Consider the following 16,939-nt stretch of genomic DNA (forward strand, 5'->3'; position numbering starts at 1 on the left):
TTCGGTTCAATTTGTGTGATAAATTAGATGGGATCCAAAAACAGAAAAAAAAAAAAACAACCAAAAAAAAAAAGAAACAAACCCAAACCTCAGACCTTGAAGCAATAAAACACATCAGATTCCTCCTGGTATCCCCAAAAACGGGGTGTCCTCCTGCTCAGGGCTGGGGATGCTCGGATGAAGGGTGGGAAAGCCCAGGCAGGTGCAAGGAAATGGGTTTTCCCCCACATGGGGGTCACACAGCGCTCCAGGGGGATGAAGGTTGGGGTCCCCCAGCCCCGACGCCTCGGGGATGGTCTCCTCCAGCCTGATTCCACCTGGGAAACCCCTGCCCCCGAGCACGGGAGAAGCATCCGTGCCTGATTCCCTCACAGCACCGAGAGCTTCCCCTGTTTTTATTTATTATTTTAATCTATTTGCCATTAAAAATGCATCGCTGGGGGCTCGGGGGGGGCGACGCATTAGGCGGGCGCTGCCTCCCCACTCCCCGGCACACGCGGACACAGTGGTTTCCATGATCTCAGCTGAGTTTCTGGCATCGCTCAGTGCACAGGGGCTTACGCCAGGGCCAGATCCCACCGTGGGGTAAATGGGGAGCAGCGGGGGTGCTCCCCTCCCTGCCAGACTCGGGGTGCAGTCACCAGCCCAGCCTGCGACAGGGACCCCCAGATCCTCTCCTCCTGTGGGCCAGATCCTGGCTCCCCCCCCCGGATTTGATGCTAAACCGAGGTGAAAGTACTTTAGGAGAGGCTCCTGGGCTGCGTCTTCTCCGCATAAAAGGCACTTTTAAGGCAAATGGCCTTAAAACATTCATTAAACACCAACATAAAATGTTCAGGACATGGAGATGGGGGGAATAAAGCTGCTCCGTGCTGGCACTGATACATAGGAAAGGGCAGGATCCAGAGCAGGACCCACAGCTGGACCAGGGAGGGGGATACAGGGCGCGTATCCCTTTGCAGGTGCCGGTGGAAGCCACTGGATCTCCTCCAGCTCCAGGTCTGAGGATGCTCCATCCCAAGGGATGCGGAGGCGGCCACAGCCCCTGCCCATCACCCACCTCCCTGGCTGACAGCAGCACCCCTGGGTGCTCCACAGCCCTGCACACCCCCCTCCCCATGCCCCATCGCATCCCCTCGAGCCCCAGCAGCACTTCAGAAATCCCAGTTTTATTTCAGATCGGAAACAACCAACCAGGAAGAAAGAAAACAAAAAACCAAAAAACAACAACAACAACAAAAATAACAAAACCAAACCTAAAACAATTCCAAAGAACGAGAAACGGCCCCAAATCCGAACCAGTCCGGTGCCCAGGTGGGTGCTACATACAGGCTGGGGGGTTCGGGGGTGTAGGGCGAGCGGCCCCGGCCGGCGCAGGCTCCCCAGCGTCGGGGTCGCTCCGGCTCTTCCAGGGGGAATCAGCTCAAAGTGCATCAAGCAGGAGGTCAGCGTCGTTCCCCCACCATGGGCAGGTAGGGAAACTGAGGCACGGGGCAAGGTGGTGGTGGGGGGTAGGGGGAGGGTGGGAAAAAATCCAGCCCTTGGCAGCCAAGTCCATGCAAAACGCTCCCATCTCAGACAAGAAACCATCTCAGGCACGAGTATTGCTTAGGGGATGATTTGGTTTTTTGTATCATAAATATAGAGCTAGAGACGCTGGGATCGGTGGATCCAACAGGATCCTCCGCACGGGAGCAACCGTCCCCCGGCGCGGGAAGGGGCAGCACACGGGGCTCCATGCACTTTACATGCACTTACGGGGTTGGTTTTTTTTCTGGCAAGGGAGGGGGTTTTTTGTGTGTGTGTTTGTGTGTCTTTATCAAAGTTCCCATGTTCTGCGTACAGCCATGCGATCGCATCGCCCCGGGGCACCGGGGACCCTGCGGGAGTCCATCCTCCTCGGGTTTGCCCCATCCCCGGAGGGGGCGATTTTGCGTCTCTGATTCCATTATGGGTCTGTCTGCCCTCCCCGCTGTCGGCGTGGGTCCCCGTCGGCGGCGCTCGGGGCGTCTCCCCGCTACTTCATGCCGCTGCGCAGCACCTGGTTGGCGGCGATGAGCATCACGCTGATGATGAAGGCGATGGCGAAGGCGCAGATGAGGCTCTTCCGCACGCAGGTCTGACGGATCTGCTGGCTGGAGCAGGCTGCGGGGAGAGCCGAGGGGTTACCCCAACGCCCCGCTGCCATCCCCGCTGGGGGATTTGGCATCCCCGGCCACCCCGGCCACTCACTCTCCACGTCGACGGGGCACTCCTCAGCCGTACCCATGTGGCTCTCCTCTTCGGTCATGATGATGTTCTCGATGTCCTTCATGGAGAGGTGCTCGCAGAAGGTGTCGTACAGCAGCCGTTTCAGCTCGTCCACCGTCAGCTTCTGCATGTCGCACTGCGGGGAGCGGGCAAGGGGCTCGGGTGGGGGTGGACCCCACTGGCAGGGGGGGACGGGGACGATGTGGGGCTCCCCGGCACTCTTGGGTGCTGCGGTTTGGTTGGATCCCCCCCATTTTTGGTGAGGCTGGTGGCCTCTCCCAAGAAGGGCACCCAGTGGGTGCTGGTGCCACCCGCCGTGGGGACAGAAAAGCCTCGGGCTGGTGTAACCACGAGCCTGCTCCTGACCCTAAGCCAAAGCTTTGGGTAACCCTGACCCGGAGCCTGAGCTTGAACTTGACCCTCACCCTTACTCCAATCCCGTCCTCAACCTCAAACCTAGCCCTAAACCTGACCCTGACCCTAAACTCTAATCCTTACATCCGCTCTAGCCCAGACCTGCAGCCCGAGCTTAAACTCGACCCTCATTTTAACTCCAATCCTCAGCCCAACCCTAGACCTGATACTAACCCTGATCCTAAACCTGACCCCGACCTTAACCTTGACCCCAATCCAGAGTGTGATCCTGATCCTAACCTCCATCCTCACCCCAACTCCAGCCTTGACCCTAATCCTAGCCTTGACTCCAACCCCAACCTTCCACCCTAACCCCAACCCCAACCTTGAGCCTAACTTCATTCCCAACCCCAACCTTGAGCCTAAATCTCATTCCCAACCCCAACCTTGAGCCTAAATCTCATTCCCAGCCCCGACCTTGAGCCTGACCCTGACCCCGAGCCATCCCTGGGGCTCTGGGGGGGCTCTGGGGGTGCTGCCCCCTGGGTGGGAGCTGGGGGTCCCTACCTTCCAGAAGACGGTGTCGAAGTCGGTGCCATGGAACTTCTCTGGGATGCCGGAGGTGGACAGCTTGGGCCCCAGTAACGTCACGAACTCCTCGAAGTCCACCTGCCCGTCGCCTGTGGGACCCGGAGGCAGCCGTGACCCCCAGCCCGGGCACAGAAGGGTCCCCATGGGGCTGCCTTGGGGGGGACACCCTGCCTGGGCTTGGTGATGCTCCCCCCATCCCGCACAGGACAGGGCAGGTCCTGCTCCAAGCCTCGGTGGGTTTTGGGGTGACCCCACTGCTGGTGGGGATGCGCTGCTCCAAGGCACAGCTCTTGGGGGGCTCAGGTAGCACCCAGAGCTCCCCGATCCCACCCACGTGTCACTAACTCCGTGAGGGCCAGGAGCAGCAGCCAAGGTGCTACATACAGGACCTCAGACTCACATTTCAGTGGCCAGAGACCCCCAAGATGACTTGGGGACCCCCAGTACCATCTAGGACCCCGTGGCTGGTCATGGACCTCCAAAACCAGTCAGGGACCCCAACACAAGCTGGAGACCCCCAGCACAGTTTGAGTTGTCCCAACACTGTCCAGGATGCCCAACACTGGTTGGGGACCCTCAATGCCACGTGGACATTGGGGTTGGCTGAGGACACCCAACATCATCCGGGGACCCCCAGTGTAGGCTGGGGATCCCCAATATCCACTGAGCCCATGATGCTGGCTGGGGACACCCAGCACTATCCCGGACCCTGAACACCAGCGGGAATCCCAATTCCAGTTGGGACCCCTATGGCACTTGGGGTGGCCGTGACCCCAGGAGGAGCCGCTGGGCCGGCCGTATCCTGCAGCTGTGGAGGACGCCGGTGTCGGGGCTGTGGGACCGGCACTAACGATGAGTAATGAAGGGAGCGGCACCGCTGCCAGAAATGCTTTTAAATGGGGGGGAAAAAAAGGAAACCAATAAATTAATGAGCTCTTTAAGGTCCCGAGGAGCGCAGGAGTGACCGGGACAGGGCGACGGTGGCCGCAGGTGCTGCAGGCGCGGGGCCAGGCTGGCTCGAGGGGTGGTGAGGACATGGTCTGGAGCGCAGGATCCAGCCCGGGGTGCAGCATCCCACCCCAGCAGCTGGGTCCCAGCTGGTGTGCGGAGCCGGGAAAGGCGCCGTTCCCACCCATAAATACTCCAGGAGCATTAAATTCTCCCAACAAAGCTGGGGTGGCGATGATGATGATGATGATGGGTGCTCCAGGCTCAAGGCAGAGCCCGGATCAGGGCCTCCCGCATCCCAGGTCCAGCAGCCAGCGGAGAAGAAATGGGGCAAATGGGGTGTTTCACCAAAGGAGGGGATGTTGGGGGGTCCTGTCCCGGGGCGCCGGGGTCCTACCGTCCATGTCGAGGCGTTGGATGATGACCTCCAGCTCCACCTCGTTGGGCATGTAGCCCAGGGAGCGCATGGCCGTGCCCAGCTCCTGCTTGGAGATGAAGCCGTTGCCATCCCGGTCGAACACCTTGAAGGCTTCACGGATCTCTGTGGAGGGAGTAGGGATGAATCCGGCTGCCCCCCATCCCCAGTCCCCACAGCTCCCCCATGGGCAGCGCTGGTGTCCCCAAACAAACCTCCCATCCCTACAGCCATGGTCGGATCCACCATAAAGAGGGGAAACTGAGGCACGGCAGGAGGGGCCGTCACCCCCGCAGAGACCAGAGCCCCCACCAAGCAACACTCTCTGTGTGTCCCTGTCCCCTTGGGGGGCGTAATGGGCGGGGGGGGTACAGGCAGGGGAGGAGGGGGGGTTTGGGGTCCCAGGAGGGGGTGCCAGGCAGCAGGGGTGTCTGCGTGCACCCCCCCACCTCCCCAGGCAGGGTCTGACCTCCTCGAGGTGGCACCAACGCAACCCAAAGTCTTTGCTTCAACTCCAGCCACCCACTCGCAGCACCCGCTCTGCCCTCGCCAACACCAAACCCTCCGTCGCCAAAAACAATGGCATTCTGTCCCCAAAACGCTTTCCTTGGGCGCGTTGGAGCTCAAGGGGGGAGCTGCGAGTGGGGAGAGCCTCCCGCTGCTGCAGGATCCAGCTGGGAGCATCCCTGCACCCGGGTCTCCGTGCCAGAACCTGTGTCTTCCTCCCCCCAGAGGACTTTGCACCCATCCCGAGGTTACAGGGTTGGTGCCGGAGCTGTGCCAAACAAATACCATCTCTCCCCAGGGCGGCTTTGGTGTTCGGCCGCCTCCAGAGGAAGATGGGATGGAGCTGGAGCCAAAGGATTTGGGGTTTCTGGCTCCAAACGTGCCACTGACACAAGGGGAAAGATCCCTGTGGAGAGGCAGGGAGAGCAGTGGGGAAACTGAGGCACGGCGCTCATCGGCTCCATCGGTGCTCATCGGCTCCATCCCGTGCTCGGGGCCTTGGTGCTTTTTTTCGGGGGGAGTTTCTGCCTTTTTTTTTATGTCTCCTGACACTCCAGGCTGCTGGGAAAGAAGGGACCAGGAGGGCTTGTATCGGGAATACCGGGATGTTGGTGCCCTCTCCCTTCGCCAGGCAGCGAAGTCCTTGCCGGCTGCCAGCGGGTTTGTGCCGGAGGAGCCTGGCGGAGAAACGGGGGGCTGAGAACTTCGGGTTCAGGGACAAAACCCCGGGTGGGGTTGTGCTTTAGGTCCTCAGCACTTGGGGACACCCCTGCCCGGACGATGCCCATCAGGGATGTCTTCCAAAGTGTTTTGGGTGAGTTTTGGGGGGTTTTGGCCTGCCAGACTGATGGGTAAAGCTTCTTCGTGGCCAATACCCCTGTGTGGGTACGGGGATGACCCTGTGCTCACGGGGAGCCCCGCTCCAATCTGGGCACCCCCAAAATTCACCCTTCGAGGCTGCTCATCCCAGGCTGTTTCCCCATCATCCAGCTCGGGGTGCTGCGGAAAAGGAAGGACGTGGGATGACAGTGGCCAAAACAGGGTCCCAGCAGGTTGTGTCCCCCCCCAAGTGGAGCCCCCCCAAACCCTCACCGGCCGAGCCAGCACCCCCTGACCCAGTTTGCCCCCCTGCGCCTCCCCAGCCCCAAGGCGGAGGGCGGCCAGGGGGGTGTCACCAACGTCCCCCCAAATCAGAGGGTGACCGGAGGGAGGTGGCAGCCTGGCTGCCCCCCCCCCTTACAGCAGCGCAGGTGTCTGGCGGCTCTTGGGGTCACCTTGGGGCTCCCGCCACCGCCATCGATCCCCGCAGCCACGCGGCGCAGCGGGCGCGCGGCCACAGGTGGGTACCGTGGGAAATGGGGTGCTGCCGGGGGGCACCCCCGGGCCCACAGCAGCCGTCGGTGCTGCGCGAGGCTGGGTGTGAGGCACACACAGCGCCCCGGCACGTAGGTGTGCCGTGAGATGTGCACACGCACCCCGTGCAGCGATGCCGGACACGCGCGTGCACGTATGCACCAACAGCTTGCGGGGATGCGCTTGCACACGCACACACACGCAGAGCGGTGCTGTACTTGTGCACACACAGAGTGAAGCTGTACATGTGTGTGCACACAGAGCGATGCTGTATTTGTGCACACGCACAGAGCAATGCTTTATTTGCGTGCACACACACAGTGATGCTGTACATGTGTGTGCACACAGAGTGATGATGTATTTGTGCACATACATGCAGAGCAATGCTGTATTTTTGCACACACACAGAGTGATGTATTTGTGCACACAGCGATGCTGTACTTGTGCGTGCACGCACAGAGTGATGCTGTATTTGTGCACACACGCAAAGCAATGCTGTACTTGTGCATGCACAGAGCAATGTACTTGTGCACACACAGAGCGATGCTGTTTGTGCACACACAGAGTGATGCTGTATTTATGCACACGCAGAGTGATGCTGTACTTGTGCACACATGCAGAGCGATGCTGTGCTCCTGCGTGCACACAGAGTGATGTATTTGTGCACACACACAGAGCAATGATGTACTTGTGTGTGCACACAGAGTGATGACATACTTGTACACACACAGAGCGATGCTGCATTTGTACACACACGCAGAGCGATGCTGTGCTCCTGCGTGCACACACACGCACGCCTCGCAGCGATGCTCTTGCACACGCACACACTTGCAGTGATGCTGTAGTCGTGCATGCACACACACAACCCCCTCGCAGTGATGTTCTTGCGCGTGCACACGCAGACACACACCGAGCCATGCTGGACTCGTGCTTGCACGCACACGCCCGCCTCGCAGCGATGCTCATACACACTCAACTTGCAGCGACGCTGTACTTGGTGCACACACAAGCGCTCTGCAGTGGTGTTGTTGTGCGTGCACACCTAAACACACACCACTTGCAGCGATGTCCTTGTGCGTGCACACACGCGCGCAGGCACGACTCGCACCAGTGCTGCACTTGTGCACGAGGGCACAGCCCCGTCGCAGCGATGCTGTGCGCACACACACAACCGTGTGGCAGAGATGCTGCACTTGTGCACGCACACACACGCAAAAAACTTGCAGTGATGCTGTGCTTGTGCATGCGCACATACAACTTGCATTGCTGCAGGTGGTGTGCACACATGCACCAACGCCTTGCAGTGATGCACTTGTGCGTGCACACATGTGCACGCTCGGAGCAGTGCTGTACTTGTGCACGCACGAACAGCCACGTTGCAGTGACGCTGTACTTGCACACATACACAGAGATACACAACCACGTTGCAGCGATGTAGTTGTGCGTGCACAAACCCCCTCGCCATCACACTGTAGTCGTGCACACACACGACTTGCAGCGACGCCGCACCTGCCTGCACAACCACGTTGCAGCGATGCTGTATTTGTGCACGCACACACGCAGACGCGCACCGAGGGATGTGGTTGTGCATGCACGGCCTCTTGCAGCGACACTGGGCTCGTGCATGCACACACGCAGCCACACGCGCACACACAAGCCCTTGGCAGGGATGCAGTTGTGCATGCACAGCCCCTTGCAGTGCCGCTGTACTTGTGCGTGCACACACACGCTGCCTCTCTGCAGCAGAGCTGTGCATGTGAGCCCATCCTGCTCTGACGCCGTCCGTGTGTGCGCACACCCTGCAGCGAGGCTGTACATGTGCGCACACACACACACACACACACACACGCTGCAGCGATGCTGCTCGTGTGCACACACACACGCACGCACGCACGCTGCAGTGAGGCTCTGGGTGCGCGTGCAGAGGCGCGTGCCCACGACGGGCAGCGGGACCGGGCGAAGGTGTGCTCACGCGTGCACACACCACCCCTGCAGTGAGGCTGTCAATGGGGCACGTCAGCGCACACGCACGTCACCTACAGAGCTCTCGCACACCCGGTGTGAGCCCATCTCCCTGCCAACCCTGGCCAAGCTTTGGGGACACAGCCCCTTGCCCCCCCAAGTCTGGGCGCTCCGTGCCTCAGTTTCCTCAGCGTGACTCCCCGGGCCTGATGCTGAGCCCTCTCCAAGGCACTGCACGAGGCTGCTCCGTGCCTCAGTTTCCCCTGTGGTGCCGCGGCTGCAGTGAGGGCCATGAGTGCTGCTTCTCCCAGCAAAGTGGGGTTCCCTGGGGACCCCCCCAAGCCGGGGCAGCCTGGTGACACCGGCACAGTCCGTCCCACCGCCCCAGCAAACTTTTGGGGTGGGAAAAAAACCCATTGTGGTGATGGTGAGCTGAGACCAGCCCGGCTCATGGCACGGGTGGCAGAGTCCCACGGGCGCTCCGGATGGAGCCCGGTGCCACCGGGACCACCGTGCCAGGGGGTGACATGGGTGACACAGGTGACACGGGTGACAGCCCCCCCTCCACTGTCATATTATGACAGCGGGGAGGGTGACCCCTCCACTTTAAAGGGAGTGGGGGGGTCCGTTCCCTGCTGTGTCATTTGTCACCACGGTGACACCGGGACCCCCCCCAGCACCCACCACCACCAATTCCCGGCTCTTTCCCACGCTCCCCTTCCTCCTCCTCCTCCCCATCCATCCATCCAACCATCCGCATCCCGCTCGCCTTCCCACGGCACCGGGCGGGGGGGGACGAGCCCTGCAGCCCCCCAGGGTTCCCCCCCAGACCCCCAGGGTCCCCTCCAGCCCCCCCAGGACCCCCCCAAACCCCCCCTCTCCCCCAACCCCGCTCACCCTCCAGCTCGTCCTCAGGGATCTCCACCGGGTGCTGCTCGGCGAGGATGTTGGGGACGGTGTAAATGCCCCGGTACATCAAAGCCGCCGTTACCGGGTGAAAAGGCATCTTCGGGGCTCCCCGAATCAAAAAAAAAAAACAAACAAAAAAAAAAAAACCCAAAAAAAAAAATCCAAAAAAAAAAACCCCAAAGTTTCAACCCCAATTCTCCTCTCGGGGCGGTGTTGGGGGGGTACCCCCCGCCGGTACCGGGGGGGTGGATGGCTCAAGCCAAGTTATCGGTGCCCCCCCCCAGCCCGGCACCCCCCCCCGGGGCTGCGGGACAGGGCGGGGGGGGGGGGGGTTGGGGGGGATAGTGGTCTGGCGCCCCTCACCGGGGACTCAGGGCGGGAGGGGAGGGGGAGAGAAGGGGTGAAGGAGGCAGGGGGGATGCCTGCCGGCTTTCCCCCTCTCACATACCCTCCCGAAGTGCAACCGGGAAGCGAAAAGCATCCAAGCACCGGTTAAATCCCGGCGGGGGGGACGGCGCTGGCCATGCCGCTCCGGTTTCCCCCCCCCGCACGCACACACACACCGGCGCTCAGAGCCCCCCGGGGGCCGCTCAGCCCCGCTCCCCGCTGGGGCCCGGCATGGCGGGGCCGAGGCCGAGCCCGGCCTCTCCTTCCTCCTCTTTCCTCCTCCTCCTCCTCCTCTTCTTCTTCTTCTCCCTCGCCGCCAAGTGTCCCGGTGCGGCTCAGCCCCCGGCGCGGCTCAGCCCCCCCGCCCCGAGCATCCTCAGCCCCGCATCCCGCCGCTGCGGCGGGTTTTGAACGGTCCCGCCTGGAAAATGGGGCTGAGGGAGGGGGGGAGCCCGCGGAAGAAGGGGGGGGGGCCTCCCTCCAGCCGGGGGGGGTGGGGGGACACGAGGAAAGGAGGGAAAAGGGGGGGAGTTGCGGCAAAGAGAGTGGAACAGCAGCCCCGGAGCATCCCCGGTTGGATCCTGCCCCGGGGAAGGGGGGGTGCGGGGAGGTGGGGAAGGGGAGGGGGGGGTGCAGCACCCCCTGTCCGGCCGCTCGGCACCCTGGGGACTCCCCATGCAGCACCCCAGGATGCCAGCACCCCGTCTCCAGGCAGTTGTCACCCCGAGGTCCCCACGTGCAGCACCCCGGGATGCCAGCATCTCAGGGTCCCCCCTTTTGGCACCCCATTTCTGGGCAGTTGTCACCCCAAAGTCTCCATATGCAGCACCCCAGGATGCCAGCATCCCAAGGTCCCCACGTGCAGCACCCCAAGCTGCCAGCATCCCAAGGTCCCCCCTTTTGGCACCCCATTTCTGGGCAGTCATCACGTCAAGGTCTCCACATTTGGCACCTCAGGCTTGCCAGAGTCCCAAGGTCCCCCCTTTTGGCACCCCATTTCTGGGCAGTCATCACCCCAAAGTCTCCATATGCAGCACCCCAAGCTGCCAGCATTCCAAGGTCTCTGCTTTTGGCACCCCATCTCCGGGCAGATGTCACCCCAGAGTCCTCACATTCGGAACCCCAGGCCAATATCACCCTAAGGTCCCCCCTTTTGGCACCCCATTTCTGGGCAGTCATCACCCCAAAGTCTCCATATGCAGCACCCCAATATCCCCACAAACGGCACCCCGTCTCCAGGCAGTCGTCACCCCATGGCACCAAGAAGTGAGCCATGAGCCATGGAAGAGGAGCAAAGCAGCTCCAGTAGCAAAGCCCTCCGTCCCCATCCCAATTCCCATCGTCTCCTGCTCCTTCTTAAGCTCTGGTCACATTTTTCACCTTCTTTCTCACTTTGTCATCGATTCATCAGAGTCAGGCTCATGCGCCAGGATGGCTCCCTGCCATGTCGTGCCATGTCCCTGTGGCATCCGTGTCCCCATGGAATCTGCGTCCCCACAGCATCCCTCTGCATCCCGGTACCCAGGCAGGGATGCTGCCCAGGATCTGGCCCCTCTCGCCTCCCAAATCCCACCATCAGCCTGGCTGGGCTTGTCTTCCCAGGTGGGGATGCCCCCCACCCCGGATCCCAGCTCGTTGGGAGATGGGAATCACGGTGTCCCCATTCCGGGTGACATCTCCCTGCCTGGGCATCAAGTGCTCTTCCAAACACGAAGTGTTCCTGAGAGCGATGGGGAAACTGAGGCACAGCTGGACAGGCTCCAGAGATGCTTCTCCTGTTGGGACTGTTGCAAGAACTCCCTGCCTTTTGGAATGGGATTTCTGCCACTCCAACCCCTTCCTTCAAATCCCCGTTGGGATCCCGCAGCCGCCCTGGCCACGTGCTCAGCCTCATTCAAGGCTGCTGGGAATTGGGCAGCTCCCACCTTCCTCCCCCTGAGCTGAACCTTCCAACTGCCATGGGAGCACCGGCTGGGACCCCACACCGGGGCTCCCCAAAACCCACGGCCCTTCCGCAGCCGTTCCCGCTAAGCAGCTGTTGGCTTTAACCAGCTGGGGTCCCCTTTAAGCTATTTTTTAGCTGGGAGAGATTTCCTTCTCCGGCAGCGGAATAAAAACACTACGGCCACGCTCCAGAGCTGGAGAATTTCAGGACTGAACAAATCCCGGCTGCTGCGGTGTCAGATCCCAGGGCTGGATCCTTCCTCCTGGGGTGTCACAGCTTGGGGATGGCTTTTCCCAGTTCTGATGGAACTTCCCCCTTCGGAGGCTCAGGATGACATTGGAGCACATGGCGAGTGGGGGAGTCTCCAGGGTCTAATACAGCGGTGGAGCTCCCAGAGCGGGAGGATGCTGATGATAATAAGCGACTTTTGGGGAGAAAACAGCCCCAAAAGGCAGAATAGCCTAATTGAAAACCTCTTTTTTTTTTCTTAGCGGATCAATTTGCTCCTCAATGTTACAGAAGTTACCTTCCCAATTAATTCTCTCCTTTCCCATCAGCGGCCCCAGGGTGCAAATCCATTAATTTCTCCCCACCCGGTAGGAATAATACTGCCAGTTTCTAGGCTTTTTTTTTCCTCAAATCCCTGAGAGAGCTCTCGGTGCTCCACAGCACCAGGAACCTGTCGGAGCATCCTTCTCCGCACGTGGAGGAGGCAACTGGTCTGTCCCGGCTCCCTCTCCTTCATCCCTAGGGATGGAGGGCGCGAGCACGCAGCGGCACGGGGGAAAATGAGAATTAAACAACGGTTTAATTGCATTTGAAGTCCTGATTGGTTTTTTTTTTTGGTCATTAGGGAGCAGCAGCAGAGCAGCCTCAATGTTTTTCCGGAGAACCCTATCCTGCTCGGCCACATCGCTCTCTTCCTCACGGGATGAAGGCTGGGACCTTCCCCCGGTGCAACCCGCACCACTGCCCACCGCTCCACCCCACATCTTCGATTTCCTTACTTATTTTGGGGTGAGAAGCTCGGAATTGGTTTCCTCCATCACCGCGCGTCGAGATGATGGGGTGGAGGCGGCGGCGCCCTCAAACCCCAGGGATTTCCGCCTAAAACCGCAGCCACAGCGATTTACACGTTTCTCGCACCGCTGGGACGTCGCACGTGTCCCTCTTCATCATCCCTCTGTTATTTGATTAGAAGTTCCTCGTTGAGTTCTCCCTTTATTTACGAGGGCTCGGGTCAGCCCTGCCAGCAGCTCAGCACCACCTCTCCCTCCATCCCCTCATCCCTCCTCAACGGCACCATCTTCCCAACGGCATCGTCTTCCCAACGGCACCGTCTTCCCAACATTCCCTAATTAGCTGGTCCTACCAATGAAGTGGGAGAGGAGCAACCCATCTCCTTCGTTTTGTGTCTTATTTGCAGCCCTGGGAGGGTTTTGCTTCTCCGGAACTCTCGGATTCACATCCCAGCATCAACGTCTTCATTTCTCTCAGCAAGACTGGAGGGGGAAATTGAAGGAATAAAGCCATGCTGGATGGAGATGGGCATAGGGATGGGATAGAGATCCATCCCAGGGCAGGGAATGAGGATGAGGATGGGAAATGGGATGAGGATGGGGATAAGGGTGAGGATGGGAAATGGGATGAGGATGAGGATGGGGATGGCGATGGTGATAAGGGTGAGGATGGGGATGGGGATAAGGGTGAGGATGAACATGGGATGGGATGGGGACCCCTTACTGGGATGGAGAAGGGATGGGATGGGGATCCTTCACAGGGATAGGGATGGGGATAGGGATAGGGATAGGGATAGGGATAGGGATAGGGATAGGGATAGGGATAGGGATAGGGATAGGGATAGGGATAGGGATAGGGATAGGGATAGGGATGGGGATAGGGATAAGGATGAGGATGGGGATAGGGATAGGGATGAGAATGGGGATAGGGATAGGGATAGGGATGAGGATGGGGATGGGGACAGGGATGAAGATGAGGATGGAGATGGGCATAGGGATGGGAAAAAGAAAAAGATCTGTCACAAGAGCGGGGATGATGATGGGAAAGCTCACAGGGATGTAGAAACCTGGCAGGGATGAGGATGGGATGGTGTAAACTTGGGCTGTGTGCCCTCAAATTCCTCAGGACAACCCCACGGATAACTCACTCAGGGGCAGCGTGAGGATGCCGGGGCAGGGAGTGATGCCTCAGGGTCCCCCGGGATGCAACATCGCTCACGCTGGGTGCAGGGAGGGGATACGGGTGCCCAGGGTGGCCGTCGTGTCACTTTGAAGCCACCCACTGGCACGGAGCCCTCGGAGACGCCGGAGGCATCAATCTCCCAGGGCCATTGCTGTCAGCTGCGTATTTAGTGAAATGTTTCTTAAATGAACACTTGATGGAAGGAGAGGAACGGCTGCAACGTACCGAGCCACAAGGTTATCCCTGCGGCCGCTCCGGCTGCAGTTCCCCGTGCCCGCTGCCAGACCCGGGGAGGGCGGCTGCGATAACGAAACAGGGATGGTTTGGGAGACGCTATCCCGTACGGCCACGGCGGTTCCGACACTGGGATTTATTTCGGAGCAAATCACAACCAGGATGGGGGAAACACTGGGCAAAGCTCCAGGCGTCTGGTGCAGGTGGGGAGGGAAAGGAAGGAAGGGAAAGGCTTTGAAACCCCCATTTAATTTGGATCCACAAGGGGGAAAACAGCCCTTCTGTGGAGGAGGAAAGACTTCCGAGTAGGAGGAATTTTTCTCTATGAAAAGGGGGAAAAATTGTAATGATCCTGATCTTAGCATCCCTCCAAGAGGATGCAGCTCGGGATGCCGAGGGCGGCAGCAACTCCACTTGCCCCTGCCAAAAGACCAGGCAGGGAGGTAACTTCCAGAGAGCTCCGTCAGGGACCTTCATAAACTCATTAACAGAGTGAAAAAAAGATCCATGAGAAGCGGATGCTGCCTGGGAAGGAGCGCGGTGGGACAGGGTGGGATCCAGCTTTGGAAAAGGGTGCAGCAGAGGGAAGCAAAGGCGAAGGCTTTGGTAGAGGCACCATGAGAGGTTGAGGCTTCCCTGACACCCCCCAGGATGAACTTTCAGCACAGGAAGGACATGGACCCGTTGGAGAGGGTCCAGAAGAGGCTACAGAAATGATCAAAGTCCTGGAACAACTCCCCTATGGAGAGAGGCTGAGGGAGCTGAGGTTGCTCAGTGGGAGGTGTCCGTGCCCGTGGCAAAGGAGTGGAACTGGGGCTTTGAGGTCCCCTCTCACCGGAGCCATTCTATGATTCTCCGATTCCCTGAACTTCATCCCAGGGCCTCGATGCCAGTAGCAGGAAGGGGAACAAACGCAGCAACCCCCCCATTACAGCAGGCACCGCGCAGGTCCCGCAGCAGCTTTGCTACAACCACCATTCAAATCAAACTCCAAACCAAAACCCTTGGCTGAGACACAAAACTGACTTGGAACAGCTCGCACACCTCCCTCACAGCATCCCTACGGTTTTCTCCTCTCTGCATGCACCACCTCAACAACTCTCCCCGCAACGAGCTTTGCCTTCAGGACGCGGCTGTCCCAAACCTGGCTCTGCCCTCATCCTGCTGGTGGAGCACCTGAGATGCTGCCCAGAAGACACCGGCCACCAGCCGTGCCACACTGGCCCAGCAGCATCACGTCGTGACAGCAGCTCCGACTCTCCAGGATGCTGTGAGCTGTTGTGCTGGGATGCCCCAGTGCTGGGATGCCAGGACTCAGTGATATCCGATGTCGTAGTGCCAGGGTCCAGAGGTATCCTTTGCCCTGATGCCAGCACCCAGCAGTATCCGGTGCCACAATCCCACCACCTGGTGGTACCCAGTGTCACGGTGCCAGGACCTGGTGGTACCCAGTACGAGGATGTGGTGGTACCCGGTGCCAGGATGCCGGGATGAGGTGGTACCCGGCATGGCAACACCCCGGCTGTGGCAGTGCCTGGTGTCCCTGCAGCAGGAGATACCTGTGGCCAGGCAGGAGGAGGCGGTGGGAGCTGGATTCCAGAGTTCCTGTTCCGGATCCGACCTCAGGGCTCCCCAAGCAGTGGTAGCAGCAGATGCCTGAGGAGCCTGGGATGGAGGAGCTGATTACAGGTGATGAAAAGAAGAAGGAAAATTAAAAGTGTGGGACAAGGGGTAGGATCTGGCTGCTGGGATCCTGGCCAAAGTGCCATCTCATTCCCCAGCGCCGTGTCCCCGTCAGGACTGGCTGTGTGCTGGTCGGCGGTGTTTTGGCTCCCACTCTTCTGTGCTTGGAGAGATATTGGCCCTTGTGCTCTCAAGGCAGCAGCTCCCAGGATCTCCTGGGCGCCGGTTGGACCCGAGTGTGCTGCACGGTCCTGCACCAAACCATGTGTCCCTGCACTCCGCTGCAAGGTTGCACACCTGGCTGCATGGTTGCACACCTGGCTGCATGGTCCTGCACCAAACCACGGCATCCTGCACCCCCCCCCGGTGTGGTCCTGCACCCCACTACATGGTCCTACATCCCACCCTGGGGTCGCACAGCCCACCACAGGGTCCTGCATCCCATCACACTTCGCATCCCCCTGCTCAGCCCCAGCAGCCTCCTGCGATTCGTTCTCTGCTCACGGGGAAACCGCAGCAGCTGGAGCAGCTCCGCGTGGTTTTTATTTCATAGCATCCATACATCATCCCCTCTCCGGTGCTTGGGGGGCACCTCCAGCACCAGCCCCCAGCCTGGATGGAGGTTTCAGCTCTGGAGCCATTGCTTCCCTGCTGGCAATCCCACCTCTTTGCCCATTAAGCCACTAATTAAGTCATAGGGCTTTTAATTACAGCACTGTGGCGGCTGCCCCAGGGAGGTGCACTGAGCTCATCAGGTCTGAGCAGGGTGGCTCCAGGCACTATCCTCATGGCGAGGCTGCCTCTCCCTCCTCATCGCCTTTTCTTTCCCCTTTTTCTCCCTGGAAGACAAAGGGCCGGGAGAGGAAAAGGGATGCAGCCGGCAGCGCCGTGCCAGCCATCAGCCCGCACTGGTGGGGATGGATGAAGATGGATGAGGATGGTGAGGCTGGCAGCCGCTGGCCAAGGAAGGAATAAGGCCCTCATACCCCAAGATGTTGTCCCTGAAGAGCAGGAACCAGGCTGGCTTCGACCCCAGGGAGCTGCATTTTATATTGTCATCCTGCAACCCAAACCCAACCCACGCGGGAGCCGAGCACCCGCGGGTGCCTGAGAGCAGGGATGGGGTGTCCATCCCTTCAGCTGTGACCCTAATTCCCTCCTCGTGCTGGGTTCGGGTTGCCAGTGGGCAGAGGGTGGTC

The 16,939-nt window shown here is 60.0% G+C and overlaps 1 protein-coding gene across 1 annotated transcript; it reads right to left on the reverse strand.

Annotated features, from left to right (window-relative positions):
• Positions 1-1,500: 1,500 nt before the first annotated feature.
• On the reverse strand, positions 1,501-9,399 carry CABP7 (calcium binding protein 7). The gene is made up of 5 exons (XM_054082526.1): positions 9,278-9,399; positions 4,541-4,684; positions 3,172-3,284; positions 2,233-2,386; positions 1,501-2,145 (listed from the first exon to the last, which is right to left on the reverse strand). Exons 1-5 carry the CDS (start codon positions 9,384-9,386, stop codon positions 2,018-2,020), a joined length of 648 nt encoding a protein of 215 aa, XP_053938501.1. The 5' UTR covers positions 9,387-9,399; the 3' UTR covers positions 1,501-2,017.
• Between the last annotated feature and the right edge of the window lie 7,540 nt (positions 9,400-16,939).

This window comes from Cuculus canorus, chromosome 17 (assembly GCF_017976375.1).
Source record: "Cuculus canorus isolate bCucCan1 chromosome 17, bCucCan1.pri, whole genome shotgun sequence".
Taxonomy (NCBI): Eukaryota; Metazoa; Chordata; class Aves; order Cuculiformes; family Cuculidae; genus Cuculus; species Cuculus canorus.